This window comes from Balearica regulorum, chromosome 1 (genome assembly GCF_011004875.1).
Source record: "Balearica regulorum gibbericeps isolate bBalReg1 chromosome 1, bBalReg1.pri, whole genome shotgun sequence".
Taxonomy (NCBI): Eukaryota; Metazoa; Chordata; class Aves; order Gruiformes; family Gruidae; genus Balearica; species Balearica regulorum.
Window position 1 is genome coordinate 10,339,762 of NC_046184.1, and position 25,249 is coordinate 10,365,010.

General features: G+C 35.4%; 1 protein-coding gene across 1 annotated transcript in view; it reads left to right on the plus strand.

The window, feature by feature from the left end:
• The window catches only part of SEMA3E (semaphorin 3E), a 145,987-nt gene that overhangs the window by 90,835 nt on the left and 29,903 nt on the right, over positions 1-25,249 (plus strand). Inside the window, exons 5-6 of the mRNA XM_075771492.1 lie at positions 17,074-17,167; positions 23,962-24,081. Coding sequence (XP_075627607.1) covers positions 17,074-17,167; positions 23,962-24,081 — 214 coding nt within the window. The remainder of the gene's footprint in view (positions 1-17,073; positions 17,168-23,961; positions 24,082-25,249) is intronic.

The following is a 25,249-nucleotide window of genomic DNA, read 5'->3' on the forward strand; positions in this document are numbered from 1 at the left end:
GTTTATCTGAGCTGCCCTGCAGTCAGAAGTACATGTAGTGACCACTTAAGGAATCTGACCAGGGATTCTTGGTCACGCACTTTCTAAGTTGGAACTTAATAGATGGAGATCATCTGTAGCCCAGAGGTAAGACTGAGTTTTACTGCAAATGTCAGGAAGAGATGCTGGACAATGGTCTTGCTTAGTTGGTTCATATTTAGTGATGTCTCCTGGTAAAGCTAAGCACTTGTCCTGGAGCTGATGTTAAAGCACCATCCAAGAGAGTTCTTGTTTCCCCCAACAGCCAGGAGTGGGATTTTCAAGGTGATTGCAATTACATAAGTCCACGTTAGAAGCAGGTTCAATTTTGTGGATATTATTAATAAAATAATATAGAGTGATCCATAAAGACCAACCTTACTGATGACCAGGAGAAAAAAGTAAAGCTTCAAAACAGATAAAGTCACAAGTGCTTTCCTTTCCATTTCCAGATATTTCAGAATATTTACCAAAAACTTTAAGCTACATTATAAATAGTTGGTGTGTGTATACATATATATAGAAAAGAAAACATGAAAGCTTTGTGTTTAATGTTTTATGTAGCTAAACTTGGATACATTGGAAAAAACTCTCTTATATCCAAAAAAATTAAATCTAAATTCTGAATTATGTTTGAATTTTTTTCTGTAATTCCACATCAGAATTACTCAGTTTATCAGTTTATAAATAATGTATTTCTCCTAATTCTTTTTCTCACAGATTTCAGCTTAAGCTCTCCAAACCAAACTGTTTTTATTCTCTTACATCACTTTAATTATTATACTCCACATTTAACTGACAGTTTTGTACCTAATGAGTTAAAGCAGCACAATTCAAACTTGTCCCATACCTACAGTATAGTTTACTGGTCTGGTGGTCAGAATAACAGGAAAACAGACGTCAGGGGCTGGAGCTGACTTAAAATAAGCACTTGGCTTGAATAAACATCAATTGCAGATGTAAAGCTTGTTAAAGCGTACTCATACAAATCAACTATGGTATTTACTTTAGTACATTTTTTTTAATAAGCTCTTCTGAGTGAAGGTGTGTCCCTTTGACAAACCAAACCAAACTAGAATCACATCACCGAAACAATCTCCAAGGATCCAATCCATACTGTGCACCTCCAACTGCTGTTACAATCAGAAGCATCTCAGAAGTTAAGACTGAGCACATCACTTACATTGAAGTTATTTGAATTGCAGAAACATAGTCTTCTGAAATAGAGGAAGGAACTAAATAATAAGCAATTTTAAAATAAGGCAACTTTGCACGTGGTCTTTGCTCCTCTCATGAACCTCCTGTCAGGCTTCCTGGTACAGTTTAAAGAAAGCAATGTCTGTATATTTAGGAACACTATTTAAGAAAGCATAAGCAACAGGATAATAAAAATAGAAACAAAACAAACAAAAAATGAGAAACAAGACTTGTATATAAGAATGTGTGGCCCATGATCCTCCCCTTATGTATCACTGTCCTTCCTTCCCTTCTTTTTGTTTATTATTCTCCCTTGTCAATCTGAAGTTCTAAAATTTTACCCACACTGAAGTCATGGGAAAATTACTATTTTTCTGTTTGTGTAGACCAACAGGAAATATATTTGCTGCACTAATAAGTAGCTCTATTAATTTCCATTATCTGAAAAGCTGACCATCAGGATTAAAAAAGGCAGGTGCTATGTATATGGTAGGTTAAAAATAACACATGGTAAGTGATTGAGTGGGCAAATCGTAATCTTGCTTTCTTTGACTGATAAGGACATCGTGTAACTGCAGGAAGTGAAGGGACAAGAACCTTCCTCAGAAAATTGTGGTTCAGTCTCTCTCTGCTGATCTCTCTGTTTGGCCAATGTGTCCCGGTCCAATGACTTCTGATTACTGTCCTCCCATTTCTGCAATCTCAGCTCTCTTGCCTCTTTCTCACTGTCTGACTGTCATGGAAGGGAGAGTAACAAATGAAATAGCCTTAAAAATATATTGATACTATTTATTCCATGTCTAAACAGGACCCAAACACCTTTACTGAAAAACTAGTAAAATTCAAACTTTCAATTTGAAGGGTAAGTGCTGGTTACATTATGCGGTTATATGCAGTTAAATGCAGTTCATAATATACAGCTGGCTGAAAGGAACATTTTATAGATATTGTTGATATTTTTATCAAATATATTGAAATTCAATATGAGTAAAATCTAACTTTGATCTGCAAACTAAGTTGCTTCTGAACAGAATCTCTTTAAGTACCACAAGATGTATTTGAGGCTTATATACGTTTGAACAATGACAATTTTCAGGCATGTTGAGGTATAAAGGGTGGAAGGTAAAAAGGGAGCCCTTATCGCAGACTTCTGTGTATCTAGATACCTAGCTAAGGCAGCATATGAAGCTAGATGCATTCCATTCTTCCATATGGAACTATGAATCAGCAGTATTAACACAGAGGAAATATTTTCTCTCTGGTCAGGGACCTTAACTGTAAGTTTCAATAGTGTTGCCTGAGCTGATGGCAAAGGGAAGATGCAACCCTCTCAGTAAAATCTGCAGGGTTCTTAAATTACAAACTGTATATAAATACAAATTAGAGATAGAGACATTTAAGAACATGATAGAATAGCAGAACTTTATTTTCTACAACCTTATCTCTTGCAATTTACCGAGCAGGCCAAAGAGAAACAATTTGTTGGAACAAAACATCCAGTTGAGGGTCTTATTCTTGGTTCTCACTAGTCCTATGTTGCAGGAAATTTTATTTCATTGTTGGCTTGCAACAAAAGTTTATGTAAAGTCATCCATTTCTTCATAGCCATTTGATAAGAAAACAAATCATTACCTTTTTGCTTTTCAACAGTGACATAATCCCAAAGCCGTGATCAGAACCATACTGTATGGCATCCTGATCTAGTATTTAACATGTTTTTGTGAAGTGCAATCCAGCTTATGAAAAGGAGCATTCTGCTTCCTATATAAAGTCTCACATTCTTATGCAACTACAAATTCATATTTTCTTATCAAAAACAAGTTTGACGTGTCAGAACACTGAGCTCTTGTCAACAAATAGTGAAGCCAAAAGGAGATTTCTGTCTCCAAAAACAGGCAGAATCTGATTACCTCATTGGCACATCATTACTCCTTGGAATTTACTGAAAATCAGAACCGTTAATTTTCTCAAAAACCACAGTAAAAATGTCCATCCCTCTAGCCAGTCTCTCTATAAAGTATTACTCTAACTTACTATGTAGTAATTGAAATGTGCTTTGAACTCTTTCACAATCAAATTGTACTGATACATTATATATGTTTAAATGTTTCTTTCATGCTTTTCATGGTGTATAGAAATTTAATGATACTATGTATTTTGTCAATATAAATAATTATGCTTGAATATGTTGATCATATAAAACAACAAGCAATAAATATTGAATTTATTGAATTATAACTCAAACTTGTGTTGTACAACCAGAGCCTAACCAAATATGTTTTTCTAAATCAAATTATTTATAAATTCTGTGATGCTCTATATATCCATTTGAAATATTGCAATATTAGTTTAATTGATATTGCTTTGGAATTCCAGGCTGTTCACTTTATTAAAGCTGTTGCCAGGTATTACCTTTCTAAAAATATGCAAGTATAGTCACTGACAGCAACATGCAGCTTTTCATCTTTTTCTTTCTAATTACTTTGTCTCTGATGAATGTTGCTTTCCCAAATTTAAACATCTCTGATGAATGTTGCTTTCCCAAATTTAAATATTTCAGCAAATTACCCAATGTTTTTCTGCCATTTAGAAATAAATTACAAATTGGGAAAATAGGAGTGCTGACTTTGCAGAGAGAACAACTATTGGTGTTTGCAAGAGAACATAATACAAAAACTCGTCCAAAAAAACATAAGCAAGTTACTTGCCAGCCAGTAAATGAGTTCATTGTCACTGACTTCATGAAATGTTTCCAAATGTCAAAAATCCATGCAGGTCAGAAAAGACTGGGTTCCTCCAATTTCTATTTGTCTGTCATCCAGAAATGAAGGAGAGTTCATTTCATTAAAAATCAACATTTTTTTTTCTGAAGAAAAGAGACCCTCCACCCCAAAATTCACATGATGAATTGAATATGCATCCTTCCCATGTGCTCTGTGAGAAAAAATCTGAGATAAGTTTTCAAAACAAATATAGATGATGAAGAAAAGTGCAGAAAAAAAAAATTCCTCTTCTTCCATTCTCACCAAATCGACATTTGTCACTCCTGTTGCCTTTGATGCTAACAAGGGCGAGGGAGGGTGTGGGGGGGAAAGAAACTGCATCCAGTCTCTTCCTTTTGCATTTATATAAACTTCTCAGTTTTGGTAGTGAAAAATGAGTATTGGAAGAAGTGCTTTCTGTCTCAGTCTATGTTTCTCCATATCTAACTGCTAGTAAAACAGTACTTCACTACTGTTCTGTATAGCTCAAAGTACTCTAGGTGAATTATGATGCACCTTAGATAAAACGGGTGATATCTGCAGTCAGGCAATGATTTTATCTTAATGAGTTATCTATTCAGCAGAGCAACAGGTTTTAGAGGTGCCCCAGAGGCCTTCCAATGATCCAAACTGCCTTATTAACTAACTCACAAAGCGCCTTTAACAAGTCCAGACAGGAGTTCCAGCAAATACGGCTAAAGAGATTACTCTGCCTCCATAGGACCTGCAAAATGAGTGGAAATTGCAAAAGAAACCAATGTGCAGAAATAATATCCTAAGTTTTTGCAAATTATATGGTGACAAGATAGAGCTGATTCCTGGAGAGGAAAGCATCTCTGCATGACAAAACCTGTTGAAGGAATGAAAGTTGTGGGAAAGAACAGTGCATGAAGAATTTTTCTTCCAGAACACGCTGTAATTTTTTAATATGTACATTGAGCTGGCAGAGAACCATTTTCAATGCCTCATCTAACTCAGTAAGCTGCCTATTTCTCCACCTCAGAAGGCTGATGGACTAAGTCACCCTTTCTACAAGATGCACTGCTGATTTCTGGAAGTCTCCCCTAGGTTTCCTGATCTGATGTATTCCCTTTTATGCTATTTCCTCTTCACTTAGCCAGATGAGATTCTGCTTATCAGGGAACAACAGTTCTAAATTCTAAGTCTGTAAGGCCTGTTAGAGAGGAATTGCCCTTACTGAAGCAGCAGGTGTATTTGTTGGCTTGGAGGATAGTTCAGTCAAGTTGGAATTTCTTCTTGCTAATCTATGTTGCCCTTAATATTTCATTGGAAGTGGAGAGGGGCACTTCTTTTTCTACACATTCTGTGATTCAAAGCAAAAATAGGGTAAGGTTCAACTGTGCAATAAGCTTTCCATTTGCCTCTCTACATCAAACAAATGTAGGCAACATGAGCTCCTCAGCTCTTGCTTTAACAAATTGAAGTGAATTGGCGTGGAAGTTAAGAGAGAATGGTCCAATCATACCTCAGTTTAATTTTTACATGACATAATTCTGCTCTTGACTAGCATTTGGTAATGTCATCATTCTTTCAACTTTGTTAAGAAACAAAATTGTATACACATTTATACCTATTATTTTAGGATACTGTTTCTGACGTATTTTTATAATCAAAACAAACAATGATCTGCCCAGTTACTCCCTCTCCATGCTTTTTCCTATTACCTCATCTCCGCTCTCAGTTTGCAGAGGATTAAGGAGGAGGAACATCTGGTTTCATTGACCAAACAGAAATGGGTGTTGGTTAGTCCTTCATTAGAATGTGTGACAAATTCCTGCCCTGGAAATATTTGCTCAGAGACACAGTGTCCCTCTGCATGGATAAAAAGCCACCAGTTAGAATGCCATCCACTAAATCTTAGCAGGTTTTTCAACTTACTCAATTTGTGGAATTGAATCTGCAGTCCTAAATACTACAATTTATTGCAGTCATCTGCAACCATAGCTCATGTGAAACTAGTCATTAATCTGGGTGATGTTTAAACGAATATCAAGTGTTCATCTATATGCAGTGCTACCAAGTAAGCAACACAACATCATCACAGAATCCTTTACCAGAGGAGTTCATTACATTATCTAGTCTGAATGCCCACATGAAATTGCACCAAAACATCCAAAATCCCCAAATTTCAGTTAGATTGAAGCATTTCAGGGTTTTGAAGTTAAATATGCATACATTTCAAGAGAGATTAAAATAGTACCTAAATTCATAATAGGCAGGAAATTAATTAGGTGAAGATTACACCTATGCTCACAGCATACAAGAAGGGTGCCGTGCTGCAAAAGGGAAAAAGAAAAAGCAGAAGAGCCACATCAATCCTAATCTGAAGAAGTATTTCTGACTGAACCCATGGCTTATCTATGTGCTGCCAAGAAAATGAGAAAGTACTAGCCAAGCAACACATGAAAAAGATTTTCTGCACCAGCTCAAATAACAACACAACCCCTGCAACTGGTCAGTCTTTGAACCTTCCAAAAAAAAAAAAAAAAAGAATAAACATCCTCTCATGAAACAGGGTGAAAAAGTTGCTTTTGAACCAATGCATATGGTTGTTTGAGAAATTAAATTTCATAAGTTTTGCCTATGTTAATTACCTTAATGAGGAGCAGGATATGTGAAGCTCAGTAAGGATAATGAAGAAAGGACAATTCTGTTCTTCCCATGCTTTGCTAGGAAAGGGATAATGGGAATTGCATAAATAGAAACAAAGGACAGAAGGGTCCATCAGAACATTTTATGTGGTCAATCACACACTGCATGGATAATTGCTCCCAGGTACTGAATTAAAACATTTTCAGGAAAATATGTATTGCCATTTCAAAGAATCCAGATAATGGATAATGGATAATAACACCACCATTTCTCTGGTAAGCTGTCCTAATATTTAATTACTTTCAATGTTAGGAAGTAGCCACTTACTCAAAGTTAAATTTATCTGACTTCAACTTCCTCTCATTTAACCTTGATATGCCTTTGATAGCAAAGTTGAAAAGTCTCCCACTATCTTTTCTACATCTTTTCCACATGTAAGTACCTATGCACAAAGATCAATCCACCTCTTCACTTTTTTTGATAAGCTGAATAAATATAGCTCCTTAAACCTCCTATCACAAGGATTCCTCAGTCATATTTGTGTCCTTCCTGTGAACTCTCTGCAGTATTTTCACATGTTCTGGAAGTGTGGACACTAGAACCAGACATGCTATTTGACGGTGTGTATACAGGCAAGGTCACTTCCCTGCCTCTGTTTGAGATTCTTCTTTTCATAGGCTCAAGTGCTGAGTTCTTGGCACAGCATCACAAGGAGAAATCTCTTTTTAGCATTTTGCACTTGACCCAAAGTTCTTCTCCGGAGCACAGTTATCCCAGTTTACACACTTATTTGAGGCACCTAATTAGCAGTCTCATACGACAAGGTCAGTGAAGAGATTCCTAGAGATGCCTGTCACTGTCAGCTGTAACAAGGCACCTAGGATGTCCAAGATGAGGCGCCTCAGCCTAATGTAGGAAAGTAGTCTGAACAAGGATCTGAACCTCCACCTTCTAGGGCATTCTGATGTACCTCAGATATAAACTGTTCCAAGATATATCACTTTGAATATGGTTGTATTAAAATCTACTTTGTTAGCTTCTGACCTTTGACACAGTATTCAGAGCATTCCATAACCTGAATGCAGCTGGAGCTCTCATTAACCCTTTCGCTTCATTATTTATATCTCCCCAGTCTTTTTGTAAACTTTACTAGGAAAGAAATCACATGATGGTTTACATCACTGCTAAATTAAAAATAAAGTCATCTTTCTATCAATCAAAAACAAAATTTAGGGAAACCATCAGTAAAGGAGAATTCATCGATACCTACCAAATAACAACTATACTTTGGCATATGTTAGCGGTTTATATTTCTTAATAATTCTACAATGCACATTGTTTTATCAAATAGCTGTGTACTAAATGAAAGGGTCTGGAGAAAGCCAAGTATTCTGTATCAGCACAGTTGTTCTTATCAGTCATTCTTACACATTGTAACAGACAACAGGTTTGTTTGACAGTACTCCATCCATAAAATGAGGTGAATGACATCCATTGCTTTTGAATGCTGTCTAAATATGGCCATGCGTTAAGTTCAATTTGTCAGATTGGTAGAGAATGTGAATTTATCAGCCATATGAAATGAATTTTCCATCGTATTAGACCTACCCTTTGCAAGATTAAAGACAGATGGTCAGGAGAGAATGAATCAATACAGAGGAATAATACTATTATCCCCAAAAGAAAGAAATACTCCACCTGTGTGGTAAATTGATGGGGGTAGGTAAAATATTCCAGCTCTCATCATAATGATTTTTAGATTCCACCACCTTTATTTATGAGAGGAAGTATTTTTCTAAGTGAGGGCACCTGGTGAAGTCTATGGTATTGTTTGAAGAGTGGGGGTACTGCTCAAGAAGGTGTTAGTCATCATAATTAAAACCAGCAAAAACTGAACAACAACAGGTTTTAGTTAATAATTTCGCAAATTTATAAAATGGCCCCCTAATATTATATAATTCTTCTGTAATTTATGACTGATATTTATTCTTATTTGACTGAGATCTATCCGGGAAAATTATTCCAGTTTATAAGAAGTGAACTAAAAAGAAGTATTATTTGCAGCTCATATGTGTCATCAAGAGCAGTGGATCCACTCCTCTGCTCCCTCTTCCAGAACGGCCTGCTTTGGCACGGCCTGCTGAAGCTCTGCAAAAGGACTGTTGGCTGTCTAGGTCTCCACTCTGCAGAGACAGACAGAACTTCCCCAGGGTGTCTGCTTTCTCTTGGAAATCCATTCTCACTTGAAGGTGGCTGCTGTCCTCTCCATGCCCAATGCATCTGTTGCTCCATCCATCACCAAAGCCTTGACTGTAAGCTCAAACCATGGAGCTGTATCCTTTTTTCATTTTTTTTTTCACTACGTTTGTCCCCAGTTGCTATGATAGCAATCATTAGATGTTTATGAGGTATTTGCTCTGATATGACCCTCACAATGTCAACACAAGTTTAGCCTGTCAAAATCAAGAAAAAGGGAAAGTCTTGGCTAGCGAGGCTCGTTGTAAAGACTGTGCACTTCCCCACAGAAACCTCTTCACTTTTGTATAGCAATTTTTGTACTATCTTTAGCTCCTCTTTCACCTGGTCATAAAACTATATCTCCATATACAGCTATACAAACATTTTAATTCTAGAGATGTTTTATGTTGTCCCTGGAACTTTCATGTATAACTATCACACTAGTGCAGTATAATCATAATTGATTTGTCTAATGGTCCTATTCTATGCCATAGGACCCTAATGACTTGTGTCTAGTTTAAGGTCATGCAAAGGTGTGTCTCCTAAAATTCTGACCAATTCAATCACTTCTGCTTAAACATTCTGAACTGCTAAGGATAAATGCCCGTGATTTCTAGACGTAGGGTGGTGGCTGTGGTTTTTTTGTTGTTTTCCTATTGCCAGAGTATTTCACACGCATTAAATCAGGGAAATATATTATTTTTGTCACTTTAGGCCAGATATTTTGACACAAGTCACAAATTGCTAATCCTTTAGCAAACTCAGACAGCAGTCTGACACAGCTCCAGATTTTAAACATGTTTTTAGATTGGAGCCCAATGTGTCTTAATCATTTAACTGTGGAATAAAATGAATAGACCTGAAACATACATCTGAATTTTTAGGGAGGATTTAATGTCTGTAATATTTTATGCAGTCTCATCCTATAGGACGATTGATCTTTTCAGTATGTCGCTGGATAGTAAAGAGGATTGAAAACAGATCCTCAGAAGAAAAATTACCTCCCAAATATTCTTAATCTTAATTATTTGGGAGACCTTAATTATTTAGTGGAGACTTGACTATTTCAGCCAGTTCTTTGAGGACTCTATTCCTAATATTGTATCCCCATTTGGCTTGGAAAATAAAGTTAAGTGAACATAGAAGGTGTAATTTTAAATGTTAGTAATACTCTGACAACAAGTAGAGCAATTTTTTTTCCAGTGTTTAGTCCTTTTGAAAATTAGTGTTTGGAAGTTTTAAAGAAGATGTTACATCATGAAATGAACGGTTCTTTCATTGATGAAGCATCCTTGTGTTAGTCACCCACATATCTGTATGCTTGTGTTATGTTGACTTAAATAGATCAGTAGGTTGCAATATGAACTTATTAGTATTATTATAAGTATTTGGAGAATAGATTCCTTTACATAAACTCCATGATATTGATTCATTTTTTATTAGTTTTAGATTTTTAGATGATTAGGCACCTAATTAATATTTGGGTCTATAGTTATCAGATACTGCTAAAACACATTTTTCTTAGCACCAAAATATAGCCTGCTTAAACACAAAAGGCTATGTGATGTGAGACATCTTTTCAGGCCTGACCCAGTATGTTATTTTCTGTTATTATGCAAAGACAAAATATTTTACTGTACATCTCTTTTACCATGAGCCTTCTTGATGAGGCAAGTGTACAGATTAAGACAGGTCATGGAGTTGAGAGTTCATTTTGGAGACTTATATTTGAATTATATTTTCTGCTGATTTACAGACATGTTCTGTGATTTTTTTTTTATTTTTTTAAATTGGAAAGTCAAGGTCCATCCTTCATAAAAGAAGCCTCTGCATAGTGTATTTAGTGCATCTTTCTATGTCAAAATAAAAATGTAAGGAGAAGTAAGATACAAGAAAGATACAAGAAAAAAGAAAAGTGAAAAATTTTTTTGAGAATATACAGAACACAAGAGTATTTGCAAAATTGTGTCATATGAATTTATACTAAAACATTATAGTGCAAAAGAGAATGGAAATCAAGATAAGGTTTATTCTGTGCATTGCACTTCACTTTCTATTGTGATCATAAAATTTCTCTGGATTCACTCAGTATTCAATTTCTCACACAAGGAAAAAAAAATCCAGTCACATCAGTGAAATGCTCTACAAATCTTATTTTTTATTAATTTTGAAATAAGTTCTTTGGTTCTTCATGTTAGGCTGTGCAAGTGTGCATGGGTATGTATGGGTGTGCAAAATGCCAGACTGTAAAGGTGCAATGTTAAGATTAAACCAGACTTAAAAGTTACATTAATGAATGGGAAAGTACATATGGGCAACAAATAGTTCTTTGTTTACAAATAACACGCCTGCTATGTTAGATATTTTGAAATTTTATTTTCTAAAGAACAAAGTCTGTTACTGTCTTGTAGATTGCATAAGTTACCTTCATTTCCATGGTGCTAAAGACTGTCAGTAAATCTCCACCGGTAGCCCACTGTGTACCTAAATTGGTGAAGTTTTTAAATCACAGCTTCCCAATGTGTTATTTTATTGTTTTGTTATTTTGGCTTTAAGATAGTATTAGGAAAAAAAAATAGAGTACATGGAACCAGTGAATCCAAGAACGATATCCTCTGTTTGGGACAAGAGTCCCAGCATCATTCACATAAAGAACCAGGGTAAAATTGCAGTGGATTTCAGTGAAAGTGCTCTGTGAGAGGATGTAACCCTGCAAGTGAAAATTAACTTCACAGCGTTTGTACAGAGGTTCAAGGAAAGGTTCTGAACATGCTATCTTCAGAGTAGGGATGCGAACATCCCCTTGGCAGCCTTCTCCCTCCCATACCTTCTCCATTTGCAGCTCTCCCTCTTGCTCTGGGCTTCAGTCTCCACCTCTGATGACCCTTGTTGAAAGCCCATTTTACCAGGTCACTCAGCCAGCCAGATGGTCCGTTAGGATGTCCTTTCCCCATGGAGTCAGGGTGTCCCAGTGTGTCATATCCCTTCCAAAGTCTTCTTCCTCAAATAGGGCATTATGATCAAATAAGGTTAATCTTTGATGTTTAAACTCCCTTTTTTGATGCCTTGGGAATTACTTGAACAGAAAAAAGAGCACATCATATGACACTGGAATACATGGCTTTAGTAAGATTTTTAAAAGAACATTTCTCTTCATTTCGCACAAGCAGTGCATCACTATTTTACGCTTTCCCATTCAATGCACTTTGCATGTGAACCTTCTTATTCATAGTTCTCTTTAAAAACGTCTCAAATATATGACCCCTAGTAAATGCAATGCAACAGCTCTTGCATGTAATGTCATTCTTACTCTAAGGTTGAATAACTATGAGATCATTAATGCTAAGAATGAATTTTGTCCAGTGAGTTACAATAATAGTGGGTAGTATAGCCCGTGCTAAAAACTATATTCATAAAAATCTGGTGTCTCTCCCCATAATACTCTAAATATGATTTACTATCCCATAATTTAAGTAACATGGACTTTTTAAAAAACAAACAAACCAACAAACACCCCCCCCCCCCACACACACACACATAAAAAACCCTACCAAAAAAAGTACCAAGTACAAAAAGGCACAAGTATCCTTGTATAGCACACCTTGGCTATACTGGTGGAGCATATGCACACAGTTAAGTATGTAATTAAAGGTTCTAAAATGGTTTAAATTTCCTTTTTAAAAATGCTAGTATGATATGTTTTACTTTTTTGTTACCTGGAAAATAATAAAAATTGAAAGTGAAAAAAAATCCCCTTAGACAAAATCAAATTATTTTTTTCTCATAAAAATAATATAAGAAAACCCAACCAAAGCATCTATATTTTTAAATCCCTGATTTAGTGAAAAGATACAGCCATTGTATTAAGTTGAGAATAGACTTAGGTACTTTGCTGAATAGGAATGGAAGTAAACATATGTTTTAAATAAATCACATGCATAAAACCAGAGCAAAGCAGCACTTGGCATTAGAGAAAGCAATTTTCTGCAACAAAAGTTAAACGCAGTGTTTAAATTTTAATGGCTCTGATTGACCTTTTCTTTCATTATTATTTATAACCTACATTATTCTTCATTGTCTAAAATTATCAATTCATATCAAGTTAATGGCAAAATGCTTGATGTCCTCGGAAATATCTTCTATTTCTTTTTAAACAACACTATTATTTCAATAGTAGTTGAAAGTGTATTACGTTTCCTGAGTCATAGGTATCATAAATCAAACCCAAAGCCCCGTTTTTTCTCCCAAACTGCATGTAGAAATTTGTAATTCCACTCCCAGCCCTCCATATGCGCTTTTGCATAACTTTTACCCTAACCACTGAAAAGTGTCTGTGAAATAAATTGCAATGTTGAATTACTATGTTGAATAATCTGTGAGGAAACTGTCAGTTTTCTTCTGACATTTCTCAAGGGATTCCAATGTCACAAACAGCAAGGAGAGCTAGAATTATGGTATTAGCCTTCAAAGCTGATTATTAATGTGTAACGCTTATTTCATTTAAATTAGCATCCCATGGAAGCTGACACATCTAACACCTGATCTTCAATTACTTTCTCTGGTGATGGGAATAACTTATTGCAACCATAGAATATTTGGTATGCTGTCCTAAAAGGTGAAGGTGGAAAATCTCTCTTGGAGGAGTCATTGCTTACATTTTCAGTGACTTTTCAGATGGTTACATGCATCTGCAAGCATTTATCAGAGACATATTCTGCTTTATATCAAAACCGGTGAGATCCACTTAAAAACTTCTCCAAGTTGCACTGAAATCCAAATTTTTGTCTACCTTCAGTGTTAGCATTAGATTACATATTTAAGCTACAATCCTTATTCACAAATTCCAGCTGTTAAAATGTAGATAATGAAAGGACACTATGCATACTGCTTAACATTTTCATTCCATGGTTGTATAGTTAGCTGTTTTAAACATTCATGTCCTGAATGCTAAAAGAGATGGGTTTATCTTTCCCACAGATTTAAGTCAGATTCTCAGGGGAATGGTTAACTACATTAGTAACTTTCTTCATTGTGATACTATAATTTGGTGTACAGTGACACAAAATCCTTCTACATCATCTGGAAGACTCCAGTACTGGCCGTCTCCCTGGTCTTGAATATCAGTAGCATTTTACCAGGGGAAGACCTGAATATGAAGTATGGTTTATGATGCCTTGGTGGGATCATGTCTTGTCCTACAGTACAAAAAAATTCAGTTTCTATTCCCTATGTAGGATGAACTATGAACCATACACTATAAACCATGAAGTATGAATAATACAACTTCTTCAAGTATTACTTCGAATGAATTTTGTTTCCACACCTGATCACTTTACCTGACTACGTTTTTTAGAATCACAGAATCACAGAATGGTTTGGGTTGGAAGGGACCTTAAAGATCATCAAGTTCCAACCCCCCTGCTACGGGCAGGGACACCCTCCACTAGACCAGGTTGCCCAAAGCCCCATCCAACCTGGCTTTTCAGTAATCAATTTTAAATTTGTTACTTTTTTCTTTCATATACAAATTTTTATTTTACTGTGAGGAAAAGTGAACAGGAAGCATTAAGACTAGAAAAATCTATTAAATTTTAACTCTCAGTTTATCTCCCCACTTACTTTTATGTCTTCGTAAAAATTGTTTTTTTTTCTTTATTGAACTGATTCATTGACAAATAGTTTAGTTGAGATCCCAGAAGAGAAGCTTTTTAATGAGTAACTTTGTTTTTAATACCTCATTAGCAAATAAATAACATCAGACAGATTGTTTTAAGAAATATTTCTCTTACATCATATTTTATGACAATTATGACTCCCTAGCCCTTTTTCAAGATTTCAAAAGGTTTTTCTTTCCTTTCCTGAGTTCACCTTACTCTTTTTTTTTCTACTGTTGACCAAAAATGTTATGATATTTAGTTTTGAAAAATACCTGGTACGTGATGTTTGAAAAGTATGGAATGGGCCTGAGATTTCCACATGTACAGAAATATTTCTTCATTGTTTGACATTTACCCAACAGCAGAGGGAGAACAGTTACTACTGATGTGCAATTGAAGCTGATACAGCAGAAAATAATATTCCAGCACCACCAGTCTCTACCCAGGATGATTATTTTCTGCTGCATCAGCTTTAACATCAGACACTAACGTGCCAGGGTTAGGCTAACACAGGAGCTTCTGGAGAGGTGAGATTCTGAATGCCTTGTTACTTCGTGAGTTTTAGGACCATTACTTCAATTTTGTATGTTTTTTCTTGCTATTTTTATTTTGGAGTGGGTTTTTCACTTCAAGTAGACGTGAAACATATGTCTTATTTTTCCAGAACTGCATTCTGAGTTATATCCCATTTTTATATAAACTCTCTAAGTAATAGGAATCTTACTTTTTGATCAGAAGTTGCAGCAAAATGACATGTATTATTTAGACATGGAAGGTAGGTACATCAGCTTGGCTGATCTGAGGATTAAGAAGTGAGTAATGCTTTGAAAGGGAGGGGCTTGTGACAAATTCAAGATTAACTTTTACATGAAAAGCACAGAAATATTTAATTATTCCTCAATGAGTGAGCACTAACAGCTCTATAACTTTCCCACTTTCCTTACATCTTTTTTCTTTCTGTCCTTTAAAAAAATATTTTTTTTATTATTATCCTACCAGTCTACCATCCCATGTAATAGTTAGCATACCTTCTGCTTCTTTGCTCCTTGTCTTTTTCATGTGTTTTTTTCAGGAGAGCATAGCTGTCATGAGTGGAGCTACCTGAAGAGAACATTAGTTTTGCTTTGGAGGCAATTGTTCTTGGTTGGGGAGAGATTTGTAGGTTGTAGGGTGGGATGAGTAGATGTAGGTGAGTGATCTGAAAGGGGAGTGGAGAATACAGCATTGCAGAGAGCAGACATAATCAAGTTTCTGTGTGTCTCAAAAGAAAAATATCTCTAGAGACCAAGATCCATGACCGAAAATTAAATGAATTATAACCAACAGTAGGAAAAAGAACCTGCCATAATGACATAAGGACTAAAAGGACTGCATACACTTAAATACAGACTATCAGGACACTATTTTGTCCAGTCTAGATATATCAAGCTTTTTTTCTGTGCAAATATTGAGTTATTATAATAAATATCTGAAAAGTCAGGTCTAATAAAACCTGATTTTTATGGTTAAAAAGCCTCTTGGACCTCTTTAGGAATGTTTGCTGTAAGGGAGAGATCCAGACAGATCCTCCTCAAAATTCTGGGGGATTTAGGGTCCTGTCACATGTAATTTTATGCCTCACAAAACATTTCTCTTTGTATATTAGCAATGTGAACCTGAGATTAATTTACGGACCAGGTAGGTTGCATTTATCTAACATGTTGACATAATCTGCATTTCAGTAAACTTTTGAGTAAAACTGTTACACAGAACAAGTGGAACTGCTAGACTATCAAAATGTTTTCTAGTCACACACTTGATGGCAGGGTGGTGTATCTTTTACGAAGCATTCATAGCTTTCTCTCTATTTACCCTTTTATTCTCCCCTATCCCCGTGTTTTGTGGTATGCTTTTTTGGTAATATGTAAATTAAAAAAAATACTGTGCTCTCACTTGATATTTTAATCAGACATTAATGGGCTCTTTTGAGAAAGCTGGGACTAAGGCAGCATTGCAAATGAAAATTTAAAATGTAAATTCTTTCTCAGCCTTTAAAGCCTTATACAGACAAATTAAACTAAGTTGCTAATATTATTTTTTTACTGATATTCTGTTAAATCCACTTCAGAAATCACATCTGCTGTGAAAACCATAATTGGGGTTTCATTCCTAAGTGTACTTTTATGAAGAAGATATACAAACTTCTCAAAGCTAGAAGAGAAGATAACACAGCATGATATATTTAACAACTACTGGAAAAAAATGTTTAAAGAGGGAAAACACATTCCATGGCTAGATATCTATTTCATGTTTAGATAATTTGGAGAAAAGATAGAGGAATCTTCACTCCCTACTCCCACAGAAATGAAATAAATGCAATTTTAGTGCATATTTTACTGATTCTTTTTGAGCAGTGCACACACAAAGGTGATTTGTAGAAACCCAGAGAATTTTTACTTGTACGCCAGTTAGCAATGATAATTGTGTTCTCTGCCTAATGAAGTCAATCCATTACAAAGGTATAACACAGTTAAAGCTCATCTCTAAGGTCTTTTTTTCTTTGCCTGTAGGGTTTATGTTGTTTTCTGTGATTTTTTTTTTTTTTAAAGGATCATCTGTTTCAACTGGAATCGCACAAATTTGAGAGAGGACGAGGCAGGTGCCCTTTTGACCCCAGTTCTTCCTTCACCTCCATCTTAATTGGTAATGATCTTTATGTCAGAAACTTCACGGTCCTGTCAATCTGTCACTCTGAGTCTCTTTCTTCAGCACACCAAAGTGTTGTCAGTCTTCCATCGCAACCTTCCACATGTCAGACTTAATCCTCAAGGTGCTGCCCACATTAATATTACATCTCAGGCAGCATTAACTCCAGCAAGGGTGTCTCACTGAAGTGAGTAGATGTTATATGACACGTGCCATCCTGATTGTTGTGTAATTTTGGAAACCATAATTTCCTGCTTTCCTTCAAAACAAAGCAATATGTCTAGCTTAGTCTTTCACACCACTGAGACAAATACACAACATTTACTCTTTTCTCATCTACTGAGACGTAATCTGTGTAACAACCATCTTGTAAAAATGTGAATTTAACTGTTTTTATATTAAGCATTTATTGTTTATATAAAATACAGCTTTTGAGATCAAAATAGATTTTTTTTCAATGCTGCCTGCCTTCTAACAAAACTATCTAAAACTTCTTTAGTAGTGTTCTCTGTTAGGAGAATTGATCCTATACTTGACAGTTATAAAAATAAAATTCAGTCTAAGTCCTGCAGTGCCAGAAAGCTGTGCTGAGATAGTGCTCTTCTTTGCCTTGCTGGTAAGTACATCACTGTAGGGCTGGGACCTTTGAAGTTGTAGTATGGCAAACCATATGTTTTTTCCTCTATAATGTTTTCCTGAAAACATTTTGTGAGATCAAGTAAACAAAGACTTGGCAATATTATAGTACATTGATTAAAAATAGACTGGAACAGCAGGTAAAGGGTGAAAGCTAGATGCACTTAGGGAGTAATACAAAGATTTCTGGTTTTTAAAAACATAAATAAGATGAAAACAGCATTCAAAAGGAATAGTCATTAAAAAGACAGCTAGAAAAAAGAGGCTAAAAATCAAATACATTTTCAACTTTTCAGAGATAAAAAAGTTAGAGGATTTTAGGGCCCTTTGATATTTACATTTGACTTCATATCTTAAAATCAGACAGCTAGTCTCTGATTATTAGCTACAAAGATATAGCTCACCCATTGTTGTGAGGAAGTATTGGTGATGAGTGATACATGTATCTTTACATGCTAGGTTTGTTTGTTCCTTTACATTGACAAATTACAAGAAGAATCTTTATCAGTAATGTTAAATATTTCAAATTGCAGGAATTCATGAAAATATTGTTAATTTCCATTAAAAAAATTACAGCTCAAATTCTTAACAGTTAGTGGGTTAAGAAGTCATGAAAGAATCAGAAAAAAACCTGCTGTATTTTGACTGAACTTCGAAAATCCATGAAGCACAAATTGTTATGCTTTTCTTCCACCCTTATTTCTAAATTGTTTCTACAGTTTTTAACAGATTCCAGTCTTAGCTCAGCCTAGGAACAGACTCTTCCTGTGGAATTTGCTGTAGGCCTGAAACCTCATGGTCTAATCTTGAAGTCCTTCTCAACCTTTCCTCAGACAGAACTAAGTAAATAAATTAACCTGATCATGTTCCTACTGTGAGATCAATGTGAATTTTATTTGCTTAAATGGAAGCCAGATTGTTCCACTGAGCATTTCAAGACTAATGGTTAGTCCTTGTGTTTCTGGCCTATTCATTAATTTGCCTGGATTATAGGAGGTCCTATGGATTCTCACAGTTTTATCTGAAAGAGAAATCCATTAAACAAGCCCTCCCCTGATAAATGTTGATCAGTCCTGGACATCCACTGACAAAGACTTATAAAAACGATCTCACAAAGCTAACAATTCTGTAATGTGAAGGCAGCTTATAGTACCCAAAGGGGGACTACCGGAAAGATGGAGAGGGACAGTTTATCAGGGAGTGTAGTGACAGAACAAGGGGTAATAGGTTTAAGCTGAAGGAGGGGAGATTTCTATTAAATATAAGGAATAAATTCTTGACTGTGAGAGTGGTGAGACACTGGCACAAGTTGCCCAGAGAAGCTGTGGATGCCCCATCCCTGGAAGTGTTCAAGGCCAGGTTGGATGGGGCTTTGGGCAACCTGGTCTAGTGGAGGGTGTCCCTGCCCGCAGCAGGGGATTGGAACTAGATGGGCTTTGAGGTTCCTTCCAACCCAAACCATTCTGTAATTCTATGGTTAACACAGCAGCCTACACCAGCATGGCTATTGACTAACAGTGAGGATTAGACTAACAAAGAAACTTTACACACCTCCAATAAAAGTTTAAAAGCTTTTAAAATCTTGATATTGAAGGATCATTTGCATCATCACTAATTAGAACCAGATTTAGCTAGATTAATTTAGGAAGAAAGAGAATCTCTTGTTCTGTATCTCTTCATGTATTTCAACACATCAGTTAAAATATCCACTTCAATAAAACAATAGTTCGTGACTTGGCTTTAAAACTAAATATCCATGCTGTCATAAGTTTTATTACAGGTTATATGACTCAGTGGTAAAGTAGCTTGTGATAAATTCCTCAATTTATGAGCAATTAACTTTTAGCAATTTATTGTCAGTATCAGGAAACAGAATAGATGTTGGATGGCAGACAGGCTGAATAGAACATATGTATTTAGAATATCTGCATATAAGATTTTTGGATTTCGATTTCTAATGAACTCTCCCATCTGCTTTCAATAGCCCAAACTATTTTTGATATCAAATCATGCATGCCACGCTAGCTCTTGAAAGCTGAGAAATTAATTTACCTGCAATATATCAGAGAAAGTGGTGAAAAACCTAAACTACATTTGAATATGTTTTTCTATCCAGGGAATCCATTCTGCTAATATTTTCTGGCTTTGTAGTTTCAAAACAGTTTAATGTATTTGTGTCTTTTACTTTAGACAAATAAAATAATTACATATTATCTCAAAACAGAAGACAGAATACTTGAGTGAGAGAAAATACTAATATACAGAGAAAGTTTAGCAGTTAAGCAATAGCTAATTTCTTTTGAGTTTGTTTTATTCCTACTGTGAAAAGTACCATTTGCTAAAAATGTGAATTGGCATTCTGATTTTAGTTGTCATGTGAGTAATAACTGGCTGTCAGTCAAGGAAATGCACAAAAGGTGCTACTTATGTTCTACTCATTATGTTCTACTCCTTTATTCATAACAGAGCTAGTCCACTTTGTAGAAAGTGATATAATGGTGATTTTACACTAAAAGGACTACTGATGAGTAATAGCTTATGTTTGCATTACCTTCCAATTTGAAGCAGGTATACAAAACACGCCAATAACAAATGAAGGAAATCCGCTTCTAAGGTGGAAGCAGCCAATTTATAGAAATCCCTTGTATATATATATATATATTTTTTTTTTAAACTAAATCACATACTTCAATGTTTTACTTTAAATATTGTCATCTAGGAAATCTTGGGTTTAGAAGAAAAAGGTTGGGTTTGATTTTGTTAACATTTCACTCTGAGAAAAGTGCAAAAAAAAAAAAGTATCTTTTAAGTGGTCCCAACTGAACTTTGATGTACTTGTTGTCTTGAAAAGAATGCTAGCTAAAAAGTATGCATGTATCACTTGAACTAAAACTGTTTTTTGAGGTCCATGGGATTTTTATGTTTGTTTGTTTGTTTAAATAAGGAAAAAAAGAAAGATTCTGTTCTTGTTTTAGCAGGATTAACTAGGCTATGTTAAAACTTAAATTTTAGTAATTAATTTGTCAAATGCATGAGAAGCTGAGGTTGGACTGGAAGAGGGGAGGAGTTGTGAAGATCTGTGAAATTGTTTAATTTGCAGTTGATTTTTGCTGGAAGATACTGGTTTATGAGTGTGATGTGCTGCAGTATAAAACCCTACAGCCAAGACGAGAGTGAGTTGCTATGTAGTAGTAGCCTTTCGATGGAGGAGAAAAGACTAGAAATCTTGCCAGGATTTTCCAAAGCTCAACCTCAGGTTGTCTCTAAATCTAGAACTAGTCAGCACCTGTAAAAACCTAGTGGTGTTCAAAATTTGTAATATGAATTTAAAGGATGTGCAAAAGGGTGCTGAACAGGAAAAAATAAGATGCTTTTAATGTGAAAGGTGAAAAAGATCTCAGAATTATGTTGAGTGTTCTTGTGCTGAGAACTTTGCCAGCCACACTCATCAGTATTGTCTCATCGCTTTCCTTAGGCAAGGTGATATGTGTGCTCACACTTGATACTTGTCTGATGTTTAGTTTAGTAACACTTCAGGGTAAAAATCAGATTTAATTTCTGTATCTATACAATTTCTTTAATGGAACAAAATCCATCCAAGACTGGAACATCCATTTTTTCCCCCAGGATCTGACAGATAAAATCAGTGATAACTTCCTTGGCATATGGTAGAATGCCATACCAGCAGGTTAGCTACATATACTGACATTTTATACCTATGTCAAACAGAAGGAATAGGCTTCATGTCCAAACTTCTGAACATCTGGACTTCTAAATGTCAATCCTGATCACCAGCAATATGTGATGAATCATTTGCCCTGCACTGATGCATTTTCCAAGATTCATTATGGTGTTGAAAGGATAAAAACATTGTGTTTTGTATTACATATCACTATAATTTAAAAACCAAACACCCAGTCTAAGATGTTTTTCCAACAGAATTCTTAAAGGGGGATTTATGACTAATGTAACTCATTAACTGGAGCTGTGAAGATTGGAACATTATTCAGAGATGCAAATTCTGTTGTTTAAGCAGCTCTATGTTGTTTAAAAAATAAAGCTCTCTATTAGTTTGGGGTAACCTTAACTTCTACTGATGCTGTAATTTATATTTACTTTTCATTTCAGTTGCCAATATTTTACACTAAAGCACCACCGTATATTTTACAAGGCAATATCCATTCTTTATATGGTGAAGCATAAAGCAAAACTATGCTCAGCTCTGAATCAGCAGAGGTCTCTGAACCAGCCCCAGCTGCCAAACTACAAACTTTTCAGAATCATTATTCAGACTTATTGTACTGTTTAATTCATACATTATCTCTTAAAAGAAACAAAATTCACACTTTGAGGGAAACCAACAAGTAAAATTTTTGCTTTTGCTATAATCCTTTATAAATACCAGCAAATGTTATTTGAATGGATCCATCATGTTTATTTTGATTAGGGGGTAGGAAGCCATGTCACTGAAACCTCCTCTCATATTAGCCACAAACTGGAAATAATTTATTTCTCTCTTCTTGTGCAGTTTAATTCCTGCTGCGTTATTTTCTAACATAAGGATGCCACCTAGTGACAATAACTGTCTGCATCTTAAATTTGGCTTAATTTCTAATCTATGTCCACAAGGATATGAAATATATTATTATTAATGCTTGGTCAGTTAAGGGGAATTGTGCCCATGCATAACTACAAGATAAAATTATTGCTAGTATTTCACTAAAGTAAGATATATCCGACATCACAATTTTAGATGGGTTTGACAGAGATAGGCTGGATTTTTGAACATATGTATGAACCAGTTGTACCCAACTACATATAGATTTTCAACTGTTATTGCCAATGAATGGATTATTTCTAATATTGTCCTATACTTACTTAATTTATGAATGCCACCTAAACCCTTTGAAAATGGGACCCAATTGCTGTTCCCATAAATTTTTCAGGAAATAGTTGTGCAGAACAGACGAGATCTCAGGTCCTGTCCCTACTCTGGTGAATATTATAAGGAGATGAAAACAAGTTATTGCTGGACCAGAGAAAAATAGGCGCTTTTTTTTTTCTTTCTTTTTTCTGTCTTTTTTCTTTTTTTTTCCTTTTTATTTTTTTTTCCTTTTCTTTTTTTTTACTGAACACCTAAGCCCCTCAGCAAGCAAGTTACACCCAAAGTGTATTTATTTCAGGTAAAGCGGAATAGCTCCAGTAAGCTGACTGGAAAACCCCCTCAGCCTAATAAAACATGTGCTTGTTTATAGAAATAACTTCTAAGGTAGCAGGTACTGCTTCTATCTCTCCAGCTGGGTAGATAACTACATCCAGCCCTCCAGTATTTTCAGTATGTGCTTCACTAATGAATCCTTTTTTCAGCCATGTTTTGCACAGAGCCAAATCTGATAACTATGCTCAGGAAATACTCCACTCTGAGGTCTAATCTGTGGATCCAGGTACGGTTTAGCCTTGAGCTGTATCCATGCAGTGTAGCCATAATCAGTGGTTTGGGCCAGCTACCACTATCGCTTAGCACTGCATCCTCTGAAACCTGCTGCTGCATTTTCACCCCATCTTCCAGCTCCTATTATTTCTGGCTCCTCATAAACCCAACAAGGTCCCTCCAGTTCTGGGCCCAAGCAATTCGTTGCTTCTCATTAGCAAGACCCGGGCACGTCTGGAAGTGGTCAGAAGCAAACCACTGGACAGAGTCTTTGCACTGGTGAAAATTTAGATGCCAGCAAAGGGTAGGTGTCTCTAGGGCCAGGCACTAACGCAATGACAGTGAGATCTTTGAACTTAGGTGCCTGATGTATCGGATGTTTTTGTGGCAAGTGAGCTTAGATGTTAATTTAATGCCTTCATGTTTTGTGTGTGAATCTCTCCCAAAGACATTAAGTCAGTTTTGTAAATGAGGCCAAGCCCATCAATGAATCTTAAAATTCTTGTCCTTGTGCTGTTCCAACAGTAAATGTTGCAGTGCTGGTAGAAACCATGTCCATATTCTGGTTAGACTGTATGTAACTTACTGACTCACCTTCTTACCTGAATTTGAGCAAATACTAATGAGCCATGTTTATAATGCATTTCCTATCATATGCAATGAAATCAATAAGTAGAGCATTACCAAATTGTTTTGATTTTGTTTTTTAATCTATGGTCTGCAGGTGGTGAACTTTTTACTGGTCTCTACAGTGACTACTGGGGAAGAGATGCTGCTTTGTTTCGCACCATGACTCGCATGGCCCATCTCCGAACTGAACCTGATAGTGAGCGCCTCTTGAAAGGTATGGGAAGAAGGAGAAAGAAGAACATGGAACCGGAGGTGTTTCAGATAACTAGAGAATCTCTGTTTAACCAGAAATTAAAATGATACTGTCCATGCATAGGTATATCCATTTGGAGGTGAATTTGTTTAAACTATCTTTTTTCCATTAAATTTTTCATGAACCTTCTGCCCGGATGAACATATTGAAATCATTGCTTTGATTACATATTAGAGTTAACAACTGGAACTTTAAGTCCTTCATTTTTCACTTTTAAAATTGCTTTTAATTTATACTCTGGGTATTCTATACTATTTCATGATATGCCAGATATAATTAAAATAATACTTTAAAATTATGTATTTAATTAATGGTAGCTTCTAATTAGAACACAGTACTCTCTTTTTCTAGATGAGCTCATTTTGTCTTTATATTGCAATAAAACAGCTCAATCTTTGCCAAGCTGTGTAGTAAAAAGATGTCATGCAATAACGCAAAATAATAAACATACAATGATCATAAAGTTAAATGAAATAAAAAGTTAAAGCAGGCAATTTTAAAGAAGAAAATTAAAATATTCCACAAGAAAAATATTGAGAAAAATCATGTGCTGGGAAATTTAGAAATTTTTTCATACTCTTTCATGTCAAATCTAAATGAATTTCAAAGTATTGAAATTTCTGTGAAATGGAGAGTCAGAATTTTGATTTAGAATCATAGAATCATAGAATCTTAAGGTTGGAAAAGACCTCTAAGATCATCAGTTCCAACCATCAAAAACCTGTCTGTTTTTCTCCAGAAGTATTGCAATATTTCATTATAACATTGACATAATTGCTGCTAATGTTTGTTAAGGAGAGTCAACAATTGCCTTTTATGGTGATACATATGGTGACCATCATATTTTCAGTGAAAGTCATAGAAGTCTTTTCTCTCAAATTTCAAGGCAGTTTTCTCCCAGATCAGAAGAGAGAAAATAGTTCTTCTGCATAATTCTTCTGACATGAATCTGACCTTAGTCTTGAATTATTTTCTTTTTCTTTTTCTTTCTTTCTTTTTTTTTTTTTTAAATATGTTTAGAAGATGCTTAGACATGCTTTAAGTCCAACACTTAGAGCTTTGCCAGACTGAGTGTTTAGACTGGCTAGATAAGGGTAGCAACAATCAGGTAGATGTTCACAATGTGCAA